Below are 20667 nucleotides of genomic sequence, written 5' to 3'. Positions count from 1 at the left end.
AAAATCGTTGAGAACAGAGGGAAAAAAATAAATGATTGTTGAACAAATTTTGTCAAATGTGTCCACCTTTTATAATTAACAGGTAACAGCATATATCACAGTTAAAAAAAAAAAAAGCATACAGTATATCACAGTTACACAATAAAGGATTTAGAGAATTTATATTTTCCATCCGTTTTGCTAATTCAAAAACCGAGGCGCAGAAAATCATAAACCCGGTTTGACCAAACCGCCTTTTACGAGAACCAAGCAAAAGCCAGAGGCGGCGTTTTTCTCTTTTTCTTTTTTTTTAAGGAGAGAGAGAGAGAACAGAAGAGAAGAGAAGGTGAGAAGATTTGATTTCTCTTATTCATATTCTCTTAATTTACAGGAAGAGAGATCTTAGGGTTTTTGAGGGTATCTTCCGAGGTTTTACTGAAAGATTTCTAACATGGTGAGTTTTTGTGTTGTTGTTTTTATTTTTTCCCAATTTACTGTCTGAATGTTCCCCAGGTTGATCCTCTGTAACCTTTTCGGCTCGCATGCAAATTCGTACTTAAACCTCTGAAATTTTCTTTCTTTTTGAGCTGGATTGGTCAAATCGATTATTAGTTTCTTCTCTTAATTCATCTGCATGTCATTAGAACTTTTGGCGGAATATTTCTCCTTTAGGTTGTTGTTGAACATTGAAATTCTGTAACCCAGTAATCAAGTTGTTAGCTTCCGTGTTTCTCTATCTAAATGAGCTGTATGGATTTTGGTTTCCAATGTTTGGGATTTTGTTTTTGTAGGATTCAATGGTTACTCAAACTACTGTTTTGGCTGTGACGGATGATGTGGTGTTGCCTGTTAGCTCTGTTCTAACTTTAATGAAAGAGCTCGGAAAAGAAGGGATTGATCCTCTCATTGTTACTCAAGCATCCACAACAAGTAAATCTCTGGTCCTCTTTACTTTGCTTTCTGGTTATTTATGTAGCTCAGGCTCTAAATTAGTGGTTTGATTGCTTAACTAAGCTGTAATTAGCGTATAGTTTAATCTGGAATTGTACGTAAAGAGGAAGATTCGTGTTTATACTGTCGAGAGGTGAATGATTTTAGGCAAATACAGATAGTGGGTTATTTCGTGAGAACAGTCGTATTAGTATACATGCTGGGTTTTCTTTCTTCGTCTTCTTTCTCAATATGTTGAACTATTGTGCAGCTCTTCCTTTGGATTCTTCCTCAATGGACGCGGTTTTAGCCATTTTGAAAACATCTGACTTTCTCAATGATAAAATGTATGGTGAGTTCTCAAGAATTTTGAAGCCTGGTGGTATGGTTTTTGTGTGCACGAATTTGGAGGGTGAAACTGGCGAATTGCAACAGGTTTGTGCTGTGTAGATGGTCTATATATAATGGGGTTTCTTTGACCTGTTTCTTGCTTAATCTTATGGCATCTTCCTTGCAGACACTTCAGAGGAGAGTGACGTTGGCTGGTTTTCTGGAGCCACAATCTCTTGATTTGAAATCAATTAAGTTGAGCTTATCCTTTGGGGTGAGCACGTTTGCATATCTCCTCTTTCTTCCCTGTTTCAGTATGAGAAGGCTTTTGCTCTTACTTGAATATCAAACCCAAATACTTTGCATATATGCTCTCACTTTGGCTCATCCATATAACTGAGAAACATGTTGTCAAATGCAGATTAAGGCAAAGAAACCTTCTTGGAAGATTGGTTCATCATTTGCTCTCAAAAAGCCTGCAAAAGCTCTCTTGAAGGTTAATCTAGACGATGACTTGGATCTTATAGATGAAGATTCTCTTTTGACGGAGGAGGACTTGAAGAAGCCACAGCTTCCTGTTGGTAATTAAAGACAACCACATGACCTTTTATTATCCTTATTCATTCCTCGTGTGTAAGAGATCTTTGGATCTTTTGCAGTCAGTGGTTGTGAGACCACCCCCCAAAGCTTGCAAGAACTGCGTCTGTGGTAGAGCTGAGATAGAGGAGAAAGCTGTGAAGCTGGGCCTCACCGAGGATCAGATTGAGAACCCACAATCATCATGTGGCAGCGTAAGCTTCATTACTCATCTCTTTCTCCGTATGCATTGGATTTTTGATTCCAGAAGCCTGAAAATTTCTGAAACAATTCTTTCAGTGTGGGCTTGGTGATGCCTTCCGCTGCGGTACATGCCCTTACAAGGGTCTCCCACCCTTCAAACTAGGGGAGAAGGTAACCGAGTCCCTTATACCTATTACCATTGTAAATTCATGTAAATCGTTTTGAGGAATACAATCTAAGCATGCAATTTTTCTACCTGCGTAGGTATCCCTATCTCAAAACTTCCTGGAAGCTGACATATGAGCCTGTGAAAGGTGCATCTTCATGCGTGCTTGTTTCTCACTGAGGCCGAAACCTTTTGCTAATCACAGAGTAGTTTCAGCATTTACTTTGTGTCCTTTAGTATATTTTGTTTGTTGGTACTTCTTTTATTACCTGGCTTGTTAGTCAGAAACATTAACAATGTTACTCTACAAACAACAATATAATAAACGTTAAAGGAACACTGCCTTTTAGAATGAACAAACAAGTTCTGGTTTTCAAGAACAGGTCAAGTCAAAATTATCTGAGTAAAAACCACAAAAACCACACAACAAAATTTATATCTTTCTTTTTCGTCTCTTTGACTGTGGAAAAACCCGAGTCCGTAGACAGCATCTAAGCTCAACTCCAAACCAAAGTATAACCTAACCGATAGTAAGCTTCAAACACAATAATTGTATTCCTAACTAAACCGAGCCGAACCAGGGTAAATCAAAGGAAAAGCAGCTGATTTTACACAGGATCCCAAGTATCAGAGCTTAGGAGAAACCCAAAAAATCCTTTCTAAGTCTAGCTCTGTCAAGCTCCTCTAAGTTGAACTTCCAGTTGCTCTATTCGCATAGCCAAATCATGCTTCCCGCTATTCTTCAACCCATCGGTGACGATATCAAAGCACCGTGATATAGGAACCAAACCCATCTCTGTCATCTCAACCAAGTAATTAGCTGCATCCACGAACTTCCCACCACGACCACACATTGTGATCAGCATTGTGTAAACCGGCCTGTTTGGCGGATGAGCCTTCACCTTCATGTCACTGAAAAAGCTAAACGCATCATCAAACATCCCATTCCTGCACATTCCCTTGATTATCGGAGCATACAAACTAGGAAACGGCTTATGCCCATCTTCCACACAATTGTTCAACAACCGGAACGCTTCATCGATCTTCCCAATCTTTGAAACCGCAGGTATAAGTGTCTTGTAAGTGTCGATATCCACACAAAGACCTAACTTGCAAGCAGTGTAATACATCTCAATGCAGAAATCAACTTCCCCTGATTTAGATATAGCTTCAATCAGTGTGTTAAAAGTATGGATATCAGGAACAAACCCTCCTTTGGTCATCTTCTTCACCATCTCTTTAGCAGATTCCAAGTATCCAGCGTTTAACAACCCTTCAATCAGCAAATCACGGCCACGAGCCGGTGGATTAAACCCTTTCCGGCTCATTTCATCAAGAAACTCCTGAGCCTCCTTCATTTTTCCGGCGGAGCACCATCCGTTAACCAAGACAGAGTACGTTCGCTTATCCGGCTTGAGACCTTTCCTTATCATTCGCCGGATCAAAGCGTAAGCGCCATGGAACATCTTCACCTCGCAAAGCGCGTGGAGCAACGAATTGTAAACCTCTACGGTTTGTTGGCAACCGAGAGTCTTGGGGACGCCATTGAAGAGCTCCACGGCTTGATCTACATGGCCATTCTTGCCGTACTGCTCAATGATGAAGCAGAGAGTCTCGCCGGAGATGTCGAGAGACAAATCCTTCATCTGTTTGAGGACTTTCCACATCGATTCGTATTTTTTATGTGAAGCTAAGGATTTCGCAAGCTGTTCGTATTCTATAGACGTTGGTGTGTAGTTAGGGCTGGAGCGAGCCCAATTGAAGAAGCGGAGGGAATCGTTGGCGGATCGGGAGGTGGCGCGGAGGACTCTGAACACGAATTCGGAGGTCACAGGGAGACGGAGACGATTCAGTGATCTCTCCGGGTGAACCTCCCGGCGGACGATGTTGACGACGTGGTTGATCGCGGCGAAGTAATCGCCTTTGGTTGGGGTCGAATCGGAGCTTTGCAAAGGCTCGAGACTGGTAAAATGGCGAACAGTAGTCACACTGGAGACTGTAAAGTCGGTGGTGAATATAGAGAAGAGGCTTCCTCTGATAGAACGCCGGAGGAGTAACATTTTGATCTCACCGGGAAAATTTCTCTGATGAGATCGAGCCTAGAGACAAGATACTAATTGATATTCATTCCAGTGACGTGGAATATTATCAGTTTATCATTTTAATTTAAAACGCAGCGTTTTATCACAGAGGAAGCCCTAGTTTTTTTTTCTACTATAAAAACTTAAATTTCACATTCGTCTCGAAGTCTCTGAAATAGGTTTCATTTTTAGCGGCAGACGAAGAAGAAGCCCTAAATCATGGCGACTCAACCAGCTGTGGAATCTGTGCAATGCTTTGGGAGGAAGAAGACGGCAGTGGCGGTGACACACTGCAAGCGTGGGTCTGGTCTGATCAAGCTCAACGGTTCACCAATCGAGCTTTTCCAGCCTGAGATCCTCCGGTTCAAGATTTTCGAGCCAGTCCTTCTCCTCGGAAAACACCGATTCGCCGGTGTCGACATGAGGATCCGTGTCAAAGGTGGTGGTCACACTTCCCAGGTCTACGCCATCCGTCAGAGTATCGCCAAGGCTCTTGTTGCTTTCTACCAGAAGTATGTGGACGAGCAATCGAAGAAGGAGATTAAGGATATCTTGGTCAGGTATGACAGGACCTTACTTGTGGCGGATCCGAGGAGGTGCGAGCCGAAGAAGTTTGGTGGTCGTGGTGCTCGTGCTCGTTTCCAGAAGAGTTACCGTTAAGCTGGTTTGTTTTTTTATTTTCACTTTCGATCATCGGAAAGTTTTTGGAGTTAAATGAGTAATGGAGTTGTGAGACTTAGAGTTTTATTTTCAGTTTGATGCTTATTTTATAATGGATATTCTCCAAGAAGTCATGTTTTGCTATTTTTGCTATCTGAAAGTTTTAATTTTTATTAGTACTCCTGATTTCTTGTCCTTATTTCTTGTCCTTTGATGTATGGCATTTGCGTAGTATGATCAATTTGTTAGGTTAATTACTTCTTATATAATCTGCATTTTCGTTGAAAAGTTTGAGTTTGGTGTCGAGTTTGTGAAAAGGTTGTGGCTTGATGTTGTGACTAAGGTATAGTTAATCAAACATCTGAAACCTGTGATCTTGTCTGTGTAGAATTGTTTGCGAGTTGATATTTCCACCTCGTTAAACGTCTTTTAAACAATTCAAGTGTCTACATTTGTCGCTATTGTCTCTTGAATGAACTCAATAGAGAACTTGTGATCTCAAAACTTCATCAAGTAGCCATACAGAGTTTTCAGTCTTTAGTTTGTGTAATTTAGTTTATTCATTAGAAGCGAAGTGAATCCGATTTAGTCTATTGTGTACCTATTGGGTATGATTATATTTAATGTTTATCAAATCTTCAGTCTTTTCCCTGTGAAGTCTTCTTGTTGAATTTCGTCAAATGTCATCATTGTGAACCATATTTGCCATCCTCGTCTTATTTATTGACTAAGAAAAGTATTGCAGATTTGGTTTGTAGCTAGTGGCATCATCCCGACTATAAGAAACTGAAATTAACCGATAATTTAAGAGTATCTATTCATCAAATAACACATTGTTAATAAGCTCGAATCCTTTCTTAAACGGAGCATTTGATCAACGGAAACTTATTGGTCACGGTTTTAACTTCTACCAAAATGTTGTGCTCTTTCGTGTTCCCAAGTTTCAGCGGCAAAGACATTCGCAGAACCTTTCTCAGTCACCTTCTCAAGAAATTCTGGCGAAAGGCAAATCCGCACCTTCTTATCTATTTCTCTCTTGACGATATCTCACTAGGGGAATAAGTAAACAGTGAACATTATTTATAAAGAAAAGTCAACATCGTTGAAATTTCTTGCATTCATGAATCTTCCTCTTCCTCTTCCACTTGAAAAGTCAAGCTTTGCTGTTTGTTTTCTTATCTTACGCGTCTTTTCTGTGGTTCTCTACCACACATTACAAAGCTTCTCATTTTGTTATCTCTCCCGTTACTTGCTGAAAGCTTCTCATTTTGTTATCTCTCCTCTTCTTCAGTTTCTCATGCTCTCATCCATGGCTTCTTCTTCATCTCTGATTTGCAATTGGAGGTATCAAGTCTTCCCGAGCTTCTGTGGAAGTGACGTGCGCCAAACCTTTCTTAGCCACGTCCTGGAAGAGCTCAGACGCAGGGGAATCACACCGTTCATTGATAACGAGATCAAGCGAGGCGAATCTATCGGTCCGGAGCTTGTACGAGCGATCAGAGAATCAAGGGTCGCCATTGTCGTGCTCTCGAGGAGCTACGCTTCTTCAAGCTGGTGTTTGGATGAGTTAGTGGAAATCATCAAGTGCAGGGAAGATCGTCAACAGAAAGTGACGCCCGTTTTCTACCAAGTGGATCCATCTGATGTGAGGAATCAGACCGGAGATTTCGGAAAAGCCTTCGAGGAAACCTGTAAGAAAAAAACAGAAGAGGTGACGCAGGCATGGAGGCAAGCTTTGAAGGAAGTCGCGAATATAGCTGGTTATCACTCTAGCAACTGGTTCGTTCAATTTCTCTTCCACTTCTTGCATATTATAGTGTAGCTAGCTATCGTTTCATGATGACTGGTTTTAATTGAGGCCTCTGTATTTGTTAGGAGCAATGAAGCTGATTTAATCAACAATATTGCCTTATATGTTATGGGTGTGTTGGGTATGACACCGTCAAAGGATTTTGATGACTTTATTGGCATAAGAGCTCGTACCACGGAGATAATTTCGTCGCTGATCCTACTACCAGATGAAGTTAAGATGTTTGGAATTTTGGGTCCTACTGGGATTGGTAAGACGAGCACTGCCAGGAATTTTTTTGAACAATTCTCTGCTGGTTTTCAATTCAGCGCGTTTTTCAAGAATATCAGAGAGAGATGTGCGAGGGCTGGTTACATTGACGACTATCAATCGAAGTTGTGTTTGCAGGAAGAGTTGTTGTCTAAAATTTTCAAGCAAAGGGACATTGAGGTGAGTCACTTGGGAGTGGCTCGAGAAAAGCTGGGAGACAAAAAAGTGTTGGTCGTTCTTGATGAAGTGGATTCCTTGTGGCAACTGGACGCAATGGCAAAACAGCCTGGATGGTTTGGTCGCGGAAGTATTATTATCATTATCTCTGAAGATAGAAGAATTTTCACGGCACAGGGGATCAATCAAATTTACGAGATGAAACTTCCAACTTGGGATGAGGCTCTTCAAATTTTCTGCCTATATGCTTTCGGTCAAAAGTATCCGAAAGATGGTTTTGAAGAGCTTGCTTGGGAAGTTTCTGGACTCGCAGGTCAACTACCGCTAGGCCTGAAAGTTATGGGATCGTATCTACGAGGAATTTTGTCCAGAGACCAGTGGATAGACGCACTACCAAGGCTCAGGTCTAGCCTTCACAGAGAAATCGAATCAACTCTGAGATTTAGCTACAACGTCTTAAGTGATGATAAAGATAAGGATCTTTTTCTGTATATTGCATGTTTCTTTGTTGGTTACGAGGTTGATTGCGTTAAGAGGTGTCTTGCAAATTGTGGTTTGGAAGTCGACCACGGGCTTCAAAACTTATTCGATAAATCTCTCATATACATCACAGACGACGAAATCGTAGAGATGCATATTTTACTGCAGCAAATGGGTAGAGAAATTGTCAAAAAACAGTCTTTGGACGAGCCTGGAAAGCGACAGTTCTTGATGGATGCCGAGGAGATTCGTGATGTACTTGAGAAAAATACTGTAAGTTTTTAAATGCGTACCTGTAGTCTTGTGTTTCCTCCTTGGTTTTTTTTTTAAGCTGAGATTTTTGTTCTTTTTTTGAATTATTTATTCTAGGGTACTGGAACTGTTCTAGGCATAACACTCCTTGACCATCGGGAAATCGAAATAAGTAAAAGCGCTTTCCAAGGGATGCATAATCTCCGGTTTCTAAAAGTCCACTCTGATAGATTACGCATACCTCCCGAAGGCCTCAACTGTCTTCCCGACAAACTCAGATTGATACATTGGAAGGACTGTAGAATGAGATTTTGGCCTTCCAAGTTCTCTGGCGAGTTTCTTGTGGAACTTGTCATGTGGTATAGCGAACTTGAGAAACTGTGGGACGGTATCAAAGTAAAATTAGTCGCCATTTTTTTATATTATCGTTCTGCGTAAAAAGCGCGATTATAGTTATTTCTTTAAAGCTCATCCGATTATTATTTTGTTTTGTTTTTCTGTATAGCCTCTCCCATGCCTCAAGTTGATGGATTTGAAGTATTCTAGGTATCTGAGAGAGATTCCAGATCTCTCAAAAGCAACGAGTCTCGAGAAACTAGATCTCTATGCCTGCGAATGTTTGTTAGAGCTCCCAAGCTCTATCGGGAATGCCACGAATCTCAAAAAATTGATTCTTAGCAGTTGTCATTTGTTGAAGAAACTACCCTCTTCAATCGGTAGGTTAATCAATCTCAAGCGATTGGACGCCAAAGATTGCCCCAATTTGGTAGAGCTTCCTTCTATTGGCAACCTTCACAAATTGCAGAAGTTGTATATGAGTAATTGCAAAAAGCTAGAGACGTTTCCTACCAACATCAACTTGGAATCTCTCTCTTGCGTTAATCTCTCGAGATGTTATCGATTGAACACGTTTCCAGATATTTCAACAAACATGAAAGAACTCAATCTGAGGCATACTGCGATAAAGGAAGTGCCATCATCAATCAGCTCTTGGTCGTGTCTACATAGATTGGATATGTCATGGTGCAGAAACCTCAGGGAGTTCCCAAGAGTTCCTGACAGCATTGTAGACTTGAAATTGAGCAAGACAGGGATAAGGGAAGTTCCTCCATGGATTGAGAATCTATTTCGTCTGAAGGAACTAATTATGTATGGATGCGAGAAGCTGAACACTATATCTCCAAACATTTCTAACTTGGAGAATCTTCAATATCTTAATCTGAATATGTGGTACTATTCTGAATATTCTGATGACGAGTACGGTTCGGATTTTATACTGGATGAAGAGAGTGGAGATGGTGACAGTGGCGATGATGAAATGGATGACGAGAATGGCCATGGTGATTTTGAAGCGGTAATCGAGTGGGACACTGACGTAAAGCTCCGTTGGAGATTAATATCAGACTTCGATATTCACTACATTTTACCGATATGTCTACCCGCAAAGGCGCTTACATCTCCAATATCGCTTCGTCTCGAAATTAATGGTTTCAAGACTATTCCAGATTGCATCAGGCGTCTCTCCGGATTATGTAAGCTTGACATCAGTGAATGTAGACAGCTCGTAGCACTTCCACAGCTTCCAGGTTCCCTTCTATCTCTAGTTGCAGAAAACTGCGTTTCCTTGAAGAGAATAGACTCTTCTCTGCAAAACCCAAATATCGAGCTAAACGTTGCTATGTGCACCGACCTGAACCAAGAAGCGACAGAGCTCATCCAGACATCAGCTTGCAAATTTGCGCTCTTACCGGGTGTACAAGTGCCTGCACACTTCACACACCAAGCTACTTCAGATTCCATATGGATCAATTTGACTCCAAGGCCTCTTCCTTCATCCTTCAGATTCAAAGCTTGCATCTTGCTGTCACGAGTCAAGAATAATTCTTTTGTGGGTTATGGAGAGGTTGAGAATTCAACGATGTGTGTGTCTTGTCGCGTCAGGGGTAAACAAAATGGCCTCGTTGTCCATTATGGATCAAACGAGCACCATATGCCAGTTATAAATTCCAGATGGATATTGTTTGCAAATGAATATCCAGAGCATCTGTATATATTTGAAGATTCTTTCTGTCTAAACAAGGATTACCCTGAAGCCGAAGAAGCCACTTTGAGCGAGCTTGTGTTTAAGTTCATATCCCATGATAAATGGTGGAAGGTGAAAGGCTGCGGTGTACGACTTTTGGAGGTCCCTCATTGTATTCTTGACGGAAAAGAAACTGAAGACGAACAATGTAATGGCATAAACATGGAGGCCAACACTGAAGCTGAACAAGGAGAAGAATCTGAAGGTATGAGGATGCAGATACGAGGAGCATGAAACAAATGAGGTTAAGCCTTGTGTAGGTATTGGAAACTGTGATATTGTTAGATTTTCTGATTCCGTGCAATGTAATTCTCCAAGAAGAGAGAAGCTCAATCTCAACACCCCAGCACAATTAATCTGGGGTTTGTTTATTCGGGGTCCAAAAAAAATCATTGGATTTAATAAAACGGAGAAGCACTTGCCTGATCAACGGATTCTCGATGCCTGCTCTTATACCATAAACAAACTTCCGTTAAAAGGAAGCGAAAACAGAAGAGGTAAAGGTCCAAAACCCACATCTTCCTCGACCATTTTATTTCAGGAACTATATTGACACAGCTCCGGAATGCATCACACGTCACTGGAAGCTGCCTTTTTCTGAATTCATCAGGATCAGTCTCCAGCAATATAGAGAATAATTTCATTTGGTTCGATGAACTAAGGTCAGAGGAAGAATGGCATGATGATGATGAGTGAAAGCGTTTTTTTTTTCTTTCTTTCTTTTTTTTTTCTTCTTTTTGGACCCATCTTAGTGTTGTGGAATTGTTCTAGGTCTCAACTGTATACCACCTAAACTTAATAGAACAACTCTGTCAAGAAGAATGGCCCAGCCTCAAACAAGCGCTTCAAGATAGAAATTTTTTCTTTTATGGATCATGTTACTAAGTTATATTTTATAGTGCCTAATTGGTTAAACTCCTTTGTGGAGGTTGAGGGGCAAAAAAAAACAAAAAAATGGAACACCTCTGTGTTCTATGTAATTGCAAATGAGATCTGAACTAGACTGACTGTAGTCGATGAAGAGGAGATTAAATACGAGACATTCCGATGCTTGCGAATCAAGAATCAGATGGTGTTGTGAGAAATGCAGAAACGAGTTTAAAGTGGCTCAAGATATTTGGTACTGGTAAAGAGCCACAGATGGATTGAAGGAATTGTCAAAATCAGGTCTTTTGATACATAAAGATAGTTTTGCAAATTTACTCTTGCTACATATATACCGATCCAAACTTCAATCGTAGATAGTCGTAGAAAGTTTATAAAGATAGAAGGAAAGTTGTATAGTTTTTCTTTAAACGAAAAGTGTGCCTGAGTTTTGCTACTGTGTTTCTGATTTATATTCCGGCTAGTGGCTCGATCATGTGGTTCTCGCTCTTGTATGCCTCCAATATGCTATGCCCTAAACTGTCCCGATCATGAAACGGCACACACTTTGACCCCTACCACCCTTATCTACAATACCACGTTCAACATGGTTTTGTTTACCATGATCAACATTACTAAAAAAAATGCTACATAGGAAATGATAATATAAATGTGTTTTAAGTTTAGAAATTATGAGAAGAGGAAGATAATTAATCATCTGATTCTAGTTAGTACATATCTAGTTAGTTTATGCTAGACAGCTATAACCCTATAAATCACATTAATGTACTATGGTGTAAAATTGATCTTATTTGGTAGTAACTAATAAAGTGACATAAAAACTAAAGATTGCACGGAATCCTTAATTGGATCATAACATGCATAATACACTGAATGTGTTTTAATTAATAATAAATTATCGCAAAAAACTTAACCAATCAGAATCGTCAGAATCTGGATGTAATCAATTAGATTCCAGCGAAAAAAAAAATAAAGAAACAAGAAAAAAAGCTCAAACTAGTAAAAAGCCTAACTGATAGATTATTGTGTTTCTTCGCTTCTTTCTATCCTCCCTCTCAATTGCTAACGGAAAGAAATTTTCCTCTTTCTTTTTATTTTTTTCCAATTCTCTATTACTTTACTTCTTTCGTTTTGTGTTTTCGTCTCTGACTCTCTGGCTGCTGTGGCGGGATTCGACGGCGGACTCAACAGCAGCAAACGCCGATACTCTGAAGCTGGAGTTTAAGAAGATCGCCGGTGAAACTGACTGAGTTTTCTGGAGTCTCGAAAGAAACTGAAGAATCATGAGTTGTGTGAGGGAAGTAGAATCGAAGAAGCCGGAAACTGATATTTCTTCATCTTCTCCGTCGTCGCCGAAGGTGGAAGTGCCGAAAGTGTTTAAATGTACACTCTCCAATAAGATCATGGTCGAACCTGTAATCATAGCTTCTGGCCAGGTTCCATCTCTCTTTCTTTCTTTCTTTCTTTCTTTCTTTTTCTTTATAATTTTTGATCTTTAATTGCTTTGGGATTCTTGCTCGATTTTTCTAATCTTTCTGTTTGCAAGTATAATTTTATTCGTGCAAATGCTATTTATATACATATCCATGCATCTTCTTGAAAAAAATTTTAATTCATTATCATCGAAATAGAAACAGAGTAATGGACAATATGGTTGACATATGCGCGCGAAGAAACTCCCTTGGTTGCGTATGCTCATATCATAGGCAGAGAAATTTCGAAACATAGATACATACATATGGAGAATTTATGTATACAAATGTGTTCCTTTTGTGATATACAAATACAGAGACCGATAGAATTTCTTGAAAGTTAGGATTCTTGTATTTTTGTTTTTGGTTAATGAAAGTTAGGACTCAAGACACAAAATCTGGTGTTTGTGCTGATTTTTGCTCTTGTTTTTTTTTTTTTTGTTTGTTTCAGACTTACGAGAAAAGATATATCACAGAGTGGCTGCGGCATGAACGTACGTGTCCCAAAAGCAACTTAGTCCTCTCTCACTTACTGTTAACACCAAACCATTTGGTCGATGAGTTGATTACACAATGGTGTCGAGAAAACAACTACGATCGGCTAAAACCATCTGATGAAATAGCCACTGAGATGTTCACTTATGGAATAGACTCATTGCTTCAGCGAATTTCCTCTCCTTCCTCCTCCGTTTCAGACAAGACAGAAGCTGCAAAAGAGCTGCGAAACCAGACCAAGAAATTTTCCAATGTCCGACGTTTCTTTGTCACTGAACTCCCTGACTCGATCACCCGATTGCTCAGTCCGCTCTCTGCTTCCGGCGAGGCGGTTGATTCGAATCCGGAGCTTCAAGAGAACATCGTCACAACATTGTTCAACATCTCGATCGTTGAGAAGAATAAAACAGTAATCGCTGAAAACCCTCTTGTGATCCCACTGCTCATAAAGTTCTTGAAGCAGGGGACACCTGAGACACGAATAAACTCTGCAGCCACTTTATTGTCACTTTCAGCTATTGATTCTAACAAGATCATCATGGGGAACTCAGAAGTGCTCAAGGCTCTGATAGATCTTATTGAAGAGGGTGATTCAGCAGCCAGCTTAGAGGCTGCTTCCGTGGTTTTCAACCTCTGTATTTTATTGCAGAACAGGGAAAAGGCGGTTTTAGCGGGTTTGATTCCTGTGGTTACCAAGAAGATCAAAGAAGGAAGCAATGTGGCTGAGTTGTTAGCTATCTTGTCTTTGATTTCTACAAACAACCGTGCGATTGAAGAAATGAGTGATCTAGGGTTTATGAATGATCTGTTCAGTATCTTGAGGAAACCGAGTTGCTCAGTGATTAGTGAGAACGCTGTGGTGATCGTCTTTAATATGTGTGAAAGAAACAGAGACATGAGTGGACTGAAATCGCTCAGAGAAGAGGAGAATCAATACGGGACATTTACGAAGCTTGCGAAGCAAGGATCAGATCGTGCAGTGAGAAAAGCGGAAGCGATTTTAAAGTGGCTCAAAAGATACGATGCCTCGGAAAAGCGCCACAGAGGGAATGAAGAATCACCAAAAATCAGGTCTTGTTGATATATAAAAATAGTTTTGCAAACTAACTCTATTGTTACATATATACCGATCTAACATTTGATCGAAACTAGGAAATAAAAAAAGAAGGAAAAGTTGTATATATACAGTAGTTTCTCTTAGAAAGAAAAGTGCTTTTAAAGAGGGTCTGAGTTTTGCTATTTTTATCCTCCCTCCGTTTCATAAAAAATATCATTTTAAAATTTAAATTTTGTTTCATTTTATGTTTTCAATGCATAATTTTAAATAAAAAGCCTGATTAAAAATTCTCTATTAGTGTATTAGTTAGAGAAAGAGAAAAATTGCTTAATGTATTGATAAAGGATAATATAGAACTTTTAATAGTTTTTTTAATGTGTAAAATAATATGACACTCAAAGAATAAACTATATACAACTGACTTTTTCACATTCTGGCCGGTTAGTGGCACAATTGTAAAATTCAAGGTTTTGCAGGATTGATTACAAAAGCATGGGTTATCAACTACTTATAAGTTATAGCTAACGTTCTGTTGTGGATGGCATAATGGCAATAATCCCACAATGCTAGGTATCTCAAAAGGGAAGGCAATGGCTTTTGCAGAAGTATAGTATAGGTCAGCTGAATGGGTAATTTAGGTGTGTCAAAAAAAAAAAAAAAGGGTAACTGTGGGATGTTTAATAAGTGGCCGGTCATAGTCTCCTCTCCTATATTTAGCTAACTGCACCCATCGAGTCTACTCCAACCGAAAGCAAAAATGGGATAACATATAATCAATTACTTGTTAAAAAAGTGATCATGGTGGTGTTTAAGAAATTTTTTGATCCATAGTGTCATCATACTACTGTACATGTATGAACTACATGTATGAATATGATTAGAACTTCACACAATTGGTTGCAAATTCTTGGGCTTTTGTAGGTCAAAAAGTCAAAAAGAAACAAACTAGTAACAAAACACATTATATTGTTACAAAAAAACACATTATAATTTAAAGTAACAAAAGTCATCGGTAGATGGCCTAACCAGCGCCACCACAACGTTGTCCCTTGGAGTCAAATAATACTCATGCCACTTTTGAATTTTGATTCTCTCGTGACTCAAATTTATGGAATATCATGTTAAGTAATTTTCTTTTCCAAATTTATCCCCGTGGTATTGGATATAGCACGGAAAACATAAATGTCTTTATTGGCGGCATTATAGTTCCACGAGAAGAGTATATTGTAAAATAACAAGAAAAATTACATATCACTTAAGATTATCTTAACTTTCATCTTCTAGAATTATTAGATATTTCAAATCTATGTCCATAAATTTCAATTAATAGTATATTCTTTTCATTGTTCGATCATTGTTCGAATATCTTTCCTATATTTGTCAATGAGCAAATCTAGTTTCAAAATAAAGAGACTCGGCCAAAAAAATAGAAGTAAAATCAAAGAGAACGCTATTTCATTGGGTTTTTTTCAAACATAAACTAAAGATGCACCCTTCACTCTTCAGCCAAGAAAAAGAAAGAAAGAAAGCTGCACTCTTCGTTAAAAATTTCTTGAAAGTGAATTTACACACACACACACAAAACATTGGGAACAATCGTGACGTGACAAAAATGAGAGTATAAAGTCTAAATTTAAGAAGAGCACTACGAAACCGATAAACCTTTAATCGAGAAGCAAAAGGACAACTGCGCTATTACTTTGTTCCTTTTTTTCTATAAACCATTAGTATGGTCCTTTGTTTTTTCTGCCAAGTCACGTATATATAATTATATATAGTATATTAAATGAAATAAAATAAAAGAAAAACAAAACAAATTACATTATTCATTCATGAGGAATCCTAACTTTTCTTCTCTTTCTCTTGATTCTTCATGCGCATGGAACCAAACATGCTAAAAGGCCAGGCATTCTCTTCTGCAAAACCAAATTAATAAAACAAATATTATAAAATAACGAGAAGTAAAAAAGGATTACAAAATATGACGTAATATCGATATGTAAATATAAATAATCTTGAACTCCACCAATCAGCACACATCAAACTTTGAAAGAAGAAATAAAAAAATTGAAAATTTGTTCTCAAAAATAGATAATGTACTATAATATTTTTTCAGACTAATTCAAGAAAAACAAAAAATCAATTTAATTACCCTTCTTGAAGAATGTATAAGCTCAGGAGGAATCTTGTAGAGATCTTCATCAACGGGCTTAGGTGGCCTCGAAGTCGGAGCGTCGTCGTTTTGGAACTGCTTCACTCCGTTGACGTCAACGTAATACTTGTCTATCTGTGCACTGACGTCACGCACGCGCCTCTGTGGGCCCCTCTTTTCCCTCGTCCCCGCCGTCTACGGCAAGTCATTACCACAAACCACGCGTTCTTCTTTAGATAATTACATCGATCGAGTTAAATTAATATTTTAAAGTAAATAAAATAAACCTGTCTTGGAGGATGGAGGTGACGTGGACGAGGGTGGTGAGAAGAAGCAAGCTTTAGGGCTTCTGCAGAAGAAGAAGAAGATGAAGAAGAAGAAGTGGTTGTGGAAGAAGAAGAAGAAGTGAAGTGATGATGGTGACGAAGCAGACCAGCTTGTCTTGGATTCTCAAAGTATTGTGTTATTGGCATCTCATTTGCTTCCTCCCATTCTCCAAACCTCGGAATCTGTCCACTCTTCTTCTTGTACTTATCATCATATCTCCCCTGTATCCCCATTTTTTTTTTTGTTAGTACGTATGAATATATGCTAATTAGTCTCCTAAATCATCAAGAACCCCATAAAGAATAATAAAGGCCTCAAGAATCCTAGCGTCATCAGATTCAAGAATCTAGAATCAAGAAACAAGGAATCATGAGTAAAGAACCATGAAGAGCCAAACACGTGACCCATTTTGGCACTTAGCGTATCTATGAATGTGGACTCTATAAGTTATATAGATATAGCGAGATCTTGATGAAGAAATCATATATATTTGCCAAAAAAAGACAGAAAACTTTTAGAATGTTAAAGACGACAGAAAGAACACAAGGATGAAGGATTAAAGAAGTTTACTTACATGAGCCATGACGATTTCTTTTCTATTCCTATCTCTCTCTCTACGCACTAACACACAAGATAAGAGAGAGTGATCTCCAGAAAGGTTACTGTCTTTTATAACAAGAGTGGGGTTATGTAGCAAAAAAAGATATTGTCCTTTTCTTGTAAACAGTCAACTATGAGAGAGAGAGAGACAAAATAGTTTGATATTTATATAAGTTATAACCACCATTTTTCCTTTCTAATTTTGTCGGATTTAAATTCGAATAATGGTTAGAAATAAATTGGACGATTTCTATTTTCTAGAGTAATTATCATAGATTAATCGTTATTCTCACAAAACTATAGATCAAACTTCAGATTTTTCGGATTAAGAAGATGATAAAACTAAAGTGAAGAGTGTAGGGGAAGGTAGGAAAAAAGAAAGAAGAAACGCGTTAGCCTACAGCTTTTAGTTAAAGTTTTGTCAGCGACACATTTATTTTACGTTACTGTCGATTTCAGAAATCTATTCCCTTTGTTGACAAAGATGTCCACTTTATTAGATATAAAAAACCAATTAGCATTTCATATATTAGGTTATGTGAAATACGTATCGAACTATGGTGTATTATGTTCTTACCATTATGATGATTGACTATTATATTGTCGGCCCTCTATTCACATGGAATTCCTGAATTTTTTTTTTTCAATGATGGATATAATTTTTAATTATTAGCTGGTATGAATAACGTAGCACATCACATTGATTCCCTATTGATCATCATTTCTAATCAACGAGCCTATAAATGAATGGAAACACTTAAGTGTTTACATTTGAGTGTGACTCCGATAAATAAACAATGAAAATAATACTCAATAAGCTGTTAAATAGGATGAAATTGAAAATTGAAAACAACATATTGTTGGTCCAAAACTGAATCCAGACGTTGAGTTGCAGCCTGGCCTCGTGGAGTGATATCCGGTCAGAATAAACAAGTCTTGACTTTTCTGTCATTGACCAAATTGCTGTTTTCCCCACTGGGAAAATGAGAAAATTGTCCACACCTAATTGTTTAATCCATTTTTATCATTGTAATTCCATAAAGAAAATTAATCTACAAGCCATAATCATTTGACCACCAAATCAGAGCTATAGATTTTTTTTAATAACCAGATCCAAAACCAAAATCCATAGTAATTTTCAAGATTTCTGAAATGTATGTATTATTTATATCTATTTACAGTGTCTGTAATTGGTCATTATAGCTATTGTTTCCTAAAAAATTGTAACTATTGAATGAAATTCACCAGGGAAAAAAGTATTTATAGAGTTATGTTTTGCATATTAAAAAAACAACCGTCAGTAAACTATTGATGAAAGTTTCGTTGATTTGACCAACTAATGAAAATGTTTCAGTTACCAAATCCAAATTTGAATATGGCGTTACATTTGAAAAAGCAGTTTTTGATGTTGTTATTTTTTGCCTTTAGGAAAATGGTAGTTTATGTGTCATAAATATGTGGTTGGCGTAAGCTTGACGATGACGGTGAAGAAGTTTAAGAGTCTTTGGGAGATTCGTAGTCAAAGTTCACATTTTAAAAGTCAAACCTTTTTGGCTGCCATACTCCAACCAACAAATTTGTCAGTTGTGTGCATTTATCTGTCGGCTCAATATGGTTTTTCTATTCATAATAACAAAAGTTGAAGCTACTACATGCTTTATTTTTTTTATTCTTAAAGTGTAATATGAAATAATGAAATTCGCAAAGGTTTTTTATTTACTTTATTTTAAATCTAATCGTAATTTTAAATCACCCTTTTTCAAAAAATTCACATTGGTTTTATTTTTGTAAGTTTAATATTTTTACAGTTACCCTTTTATTATTCAATATTATACAAATTCAATATATAAACATATTTCACTCCTGACTCCTAACACAAAAAGATTACTAATATGTGATGACTTTGTAGATAGCTCGACATTTTAAAAACGAATAAAAACGCATATTAATTTAAAATAAAAAAGAAGCAAAAACAAAAACAAAGGCAATTAATTTACGGCCTAAAATAGGGGAAAGCTCGGCCCATAAAGTGGAATTTGTTTTCGGTTTATCTAAATTTCAGTAGTCAGAAGGCAGAACCTTAGGTTCTCGAACATTAAGATGTATGGTAATTTGCTGAGTTTATTTATCTTAAGATTAGACCTCGTCGGTTTGGTTCAACTTTTCTTATTTAAATCGAAATCTTGGCTAAACAGGCTTTAAGTGTTGAGACCCATAAAATATAAAATCTCAAAAACCACCTCTGTAACGAATTTATGTCTGTGATAACCTACGATCTGGTTACTTAAGTATCAAGAAACCCAACAAACTTCCTCTCTTGTCTTCACAAGATGATATACAAAACATATCTTCTCATGAAGTTAAAAATCCGTTTCTCTCTTCTAAGATTTGCCTATGGACACTAGTGTCGTTCATGATTCAGATCGACAAAAAATAAAAGAATCATGGTGCTTTGTGCTGGCAGAGAACTTGGTTTTGGAAGGAGCCACCGTCGTGGAGAGAGTACTCGACCATGGTCCAACCACTTGCTTTCTTCTCACCTTTGACGTAGAAACTGAGACTCCTCTTCCTTCCAATCACTACACCGGTCTCTTCCGACACGATATCTTTTGGCTTCCCAGTGGCTTTCCAATAGCCTTGGCACGTCTTTTCTCCAACTTGGCGCTTCTTCTGTTTTCCAGTTTCTTTACCAGAGACCTGAGTGATCCGTTTCACGAAGTAGACCAACTCTTTGGATTCGAAAAAATCAGTCTCTGTGTGTGTAAGTAGCCACGGTTCTATATCGTAGATGTCGTCCTTGTCTTCTAATTCCAATTCATGATTCGGTTGTTTGGCAACCTTAGGCTGAAATCGAAACCCTACATCTTCCTGATCTTCAGTGTAGTGTTTTTCAACCATCGACATTTTGTTTTTTCTTCCTCTTCTTCGATCTTAGATTTCTCGAACCAATAAAATTTCAGAATATGGATAATGGTGCAAAGAACTTTTTTTCTCTCAAAGAATTAGTGAACCTTATGGATTACAATATATAGAGAGTGAAAATGTCGGTGCCGACCTATTTTATGGATTTGTATAAGTTATTTTGTTTGGGGTGAATCTTTTTGCAAGTTTATTTTTTTTAATAAATGGAAAACATAGAGTGATTTATAAATAAATAAATAAATAAATAAATAGTGATGTCTAGAATGATTTCTTATGATATATATATATTAAGCTTCATCTATTTGATACATCTAAAAAATATTTTAAAATAACAATTTCGCTGAAAGTGAAAGCATACAATCAGTTCGATTGGTCATATAAGACGGTATAACTTTTTTGATGGTACGAAATGATAGTAAGAGATAATTATAAATTTGAAACGGTAAAAGGTAGATAGATATTAAGAGATAATAGTACGATAAAAAATACCATATCTATGTGGCTAACTGGCTATACATGAGGTGAGGTGGTATATGTTGTTGTACATAACACAGTACAATGTTATCAAATCAAAGCCAATAGATTTAACATTCTCTATAGTGCAATCTTCTCCTCCAGTTACATTAACTACAACGTGGGAAATCGATCTTGCCTATTCAGTAAAAAATAAAGCAAAATTTCTTCTCGTTTCCAATCCATATTTATATTATAAGTGAAGTAAAAACCAATATTGGAGTAATCTCCAATTAATAGTTGACAACAAAAATAAAAAAATCCAGT

General features: G+C 37.7%; 7 protein-coding genes across 9 annotated transcripts; 4 read left to right on the top strand and 3 right to left on the bottom strand.

The window, feature by feature from the left end:
- The first annotated feature begins 217 nt into the window (after positions 1-217).
- LOC18018797 (anamorsin homolog) lies at positions 218-2548 on the top strand. The gene is given in 9 exon segments (XM_024156627.1): positions 218-433; positions 771-909; positions 1181-1344; positions 1427-1513; positions 1661-1820; positions 1899-1918; positions 1920-2030; positions 2116-2190; positions 2284-2548. Coding segments are annotated over 9 exon segments (798 nt in total). The 5' UTR covers positions 218-430; the 3' UTR covers positions 2323-2548.
- Positions 2510-4279, bottom strand: LOC18018796 (pentatricopeptide repeat-containing protein At5g18390, mitochondrial). The gene has a single exon (XM_006400321.2). The coding sequence runs from the start codon at positions 4243-4245 to the stop codon at positions 2860-2862; it is 1386 nt and encodes a 461-aa protein (XP_006400384.1). The 5' UTR covers positions 4246-4279; the 3' UTR covers positions 2510-2859.
- A 155-nt stretch (positions 4280-4434) lies between these two features.
- LOC18018795 (40S ribosomal protein S16-3) lies at positions 4435-5120 on the top strand. The gene has a single exon (XM_006400320.2). It carries the CDS (start codon positions 4486-4488, stop codon positions 4924-4926), a length of 441 nt encoding a protein of 146 aa, XP_006400383.1. The 5' UTR covers positions 4435-4485; the 3' UTR covers positions 4927-5120.
- Positions 5121-6036: 916 nt separating this feature from the next.
- Positions 6037-10750, top strand: LOC18018794 (disease resistance-like protein DSC2). 2 transcript variants are annotated; one of them, XM_024156683.1, is made up of 4 exons: positions 6037-6705; positions 6802-7915; positions 8012-8290; positions 8400-10750. In XM_024156683.1, exons 1-4 carry the CDS (start codon positions 6047-6049, stop codon positions 10209-10211), a joined length of 3864 nt encoding a protein of 1287 aa, XP_024012451.1. In that variant the 5' UTR covers positions 6037-6046; the 3' UTR covers positions 10212-10750. The 2 variants fall into 2 exon arrangements, with proteins under 2 accessions (XP_024012451.1, XP_024012452.1); XM_024156684.1 differs by having other exon boundaries at positions 8012-8282; positions 8400-8878.
- Positions 10751-12003: 1253 nt separating this feature from the next.
- Positions 12004-13961, top strand: LOC18018793 (putative U-box domain-containing protein 46). The gene is made up of 2 exons (XM_006400318.2): positions 12004-12298; positions 12786-13961. Exons 1-2 carry the CDS (start codon positions 12146-12148, stop codon positions 13908-13910), a joined length of 1278 nt encoding a protein of 425 aa, XP_006400381.2. The 5' UTR covers positions 12004-12145; the 3' UTR covers positions 13911-13961.
- A 1542-nt stretch (positions 13962-15503) lies between these two features.
- On the bottom strand, positions 15504-17028 carry LOC18018792. 2 transcript variants are annotated; one of them, XM_006400316.2, is made up of 5 exons: positions 16940-17028; positions 16472-16586; positions 16326-16387; positions 16039-16233; positions 15504-15802 (listed from the first exon to the last, which is right to left on the bottom strand). In XM_006400316.2, exons 1-5 carry the CDS (start codon positions 16946-16948, stop codon positions 15758-15760), a joined length of 426 nt encoding a protein of 141 aa, XP_006400379.1. In that variant the 5' UTR covers positions 16949-17028; the 3' UTR covers positions 15504-15757. The 2 variants fall into 2 exon arrangements, with proteins under 2 accessions (XP_006400379.1, XP_006400380.1); XM_006400317.2 differs by having other exon boundaries at positions 16326-16586.
- Positions 17029-19407: 2379 nt separating this feature from the next.
- On the bottom strand, positions 19408-19869 carry LOC18018791 (protein CUP-SHAPED COTYLEDON 2). Its single transcript, XM_024156586.1, has 2 exons — positions 19663-19869; positions 19408-19611 (listed from the first exon to the last, which is right to left on the bottom strand). The coding sequence occupies exons 1-2, from the start codon at positions 19867-19869 to the stop codon at positions 19408-19410; spliced, it is 411 nt and encodes a 136-aa protein (XP_024012354.1).
- Between the last annotated feature and the right edge of the window lie 798 nt (positions 19870-20667).

This window comes from Eutrema salsugineum, unplaced genomic scaffold (genome assembly GCF_000478725.1).
Source record: "Eutrema salsugineum unplaced genomic scaffold, Eutsalg1_0 scaffold_2, whole genome shotgun sequence".
Lineage (NCBI taxonomy): Eukaryota > Viridiplantae > Streptophyta > Magnoliopsida > Brassicales > Brassicaceae > Eutrema > Eutrema salsugineum.
Note: the sequence above shows the minus strand (reverse complement) of the source record. Positions and strands in the feature narration are given on the sequence as shown.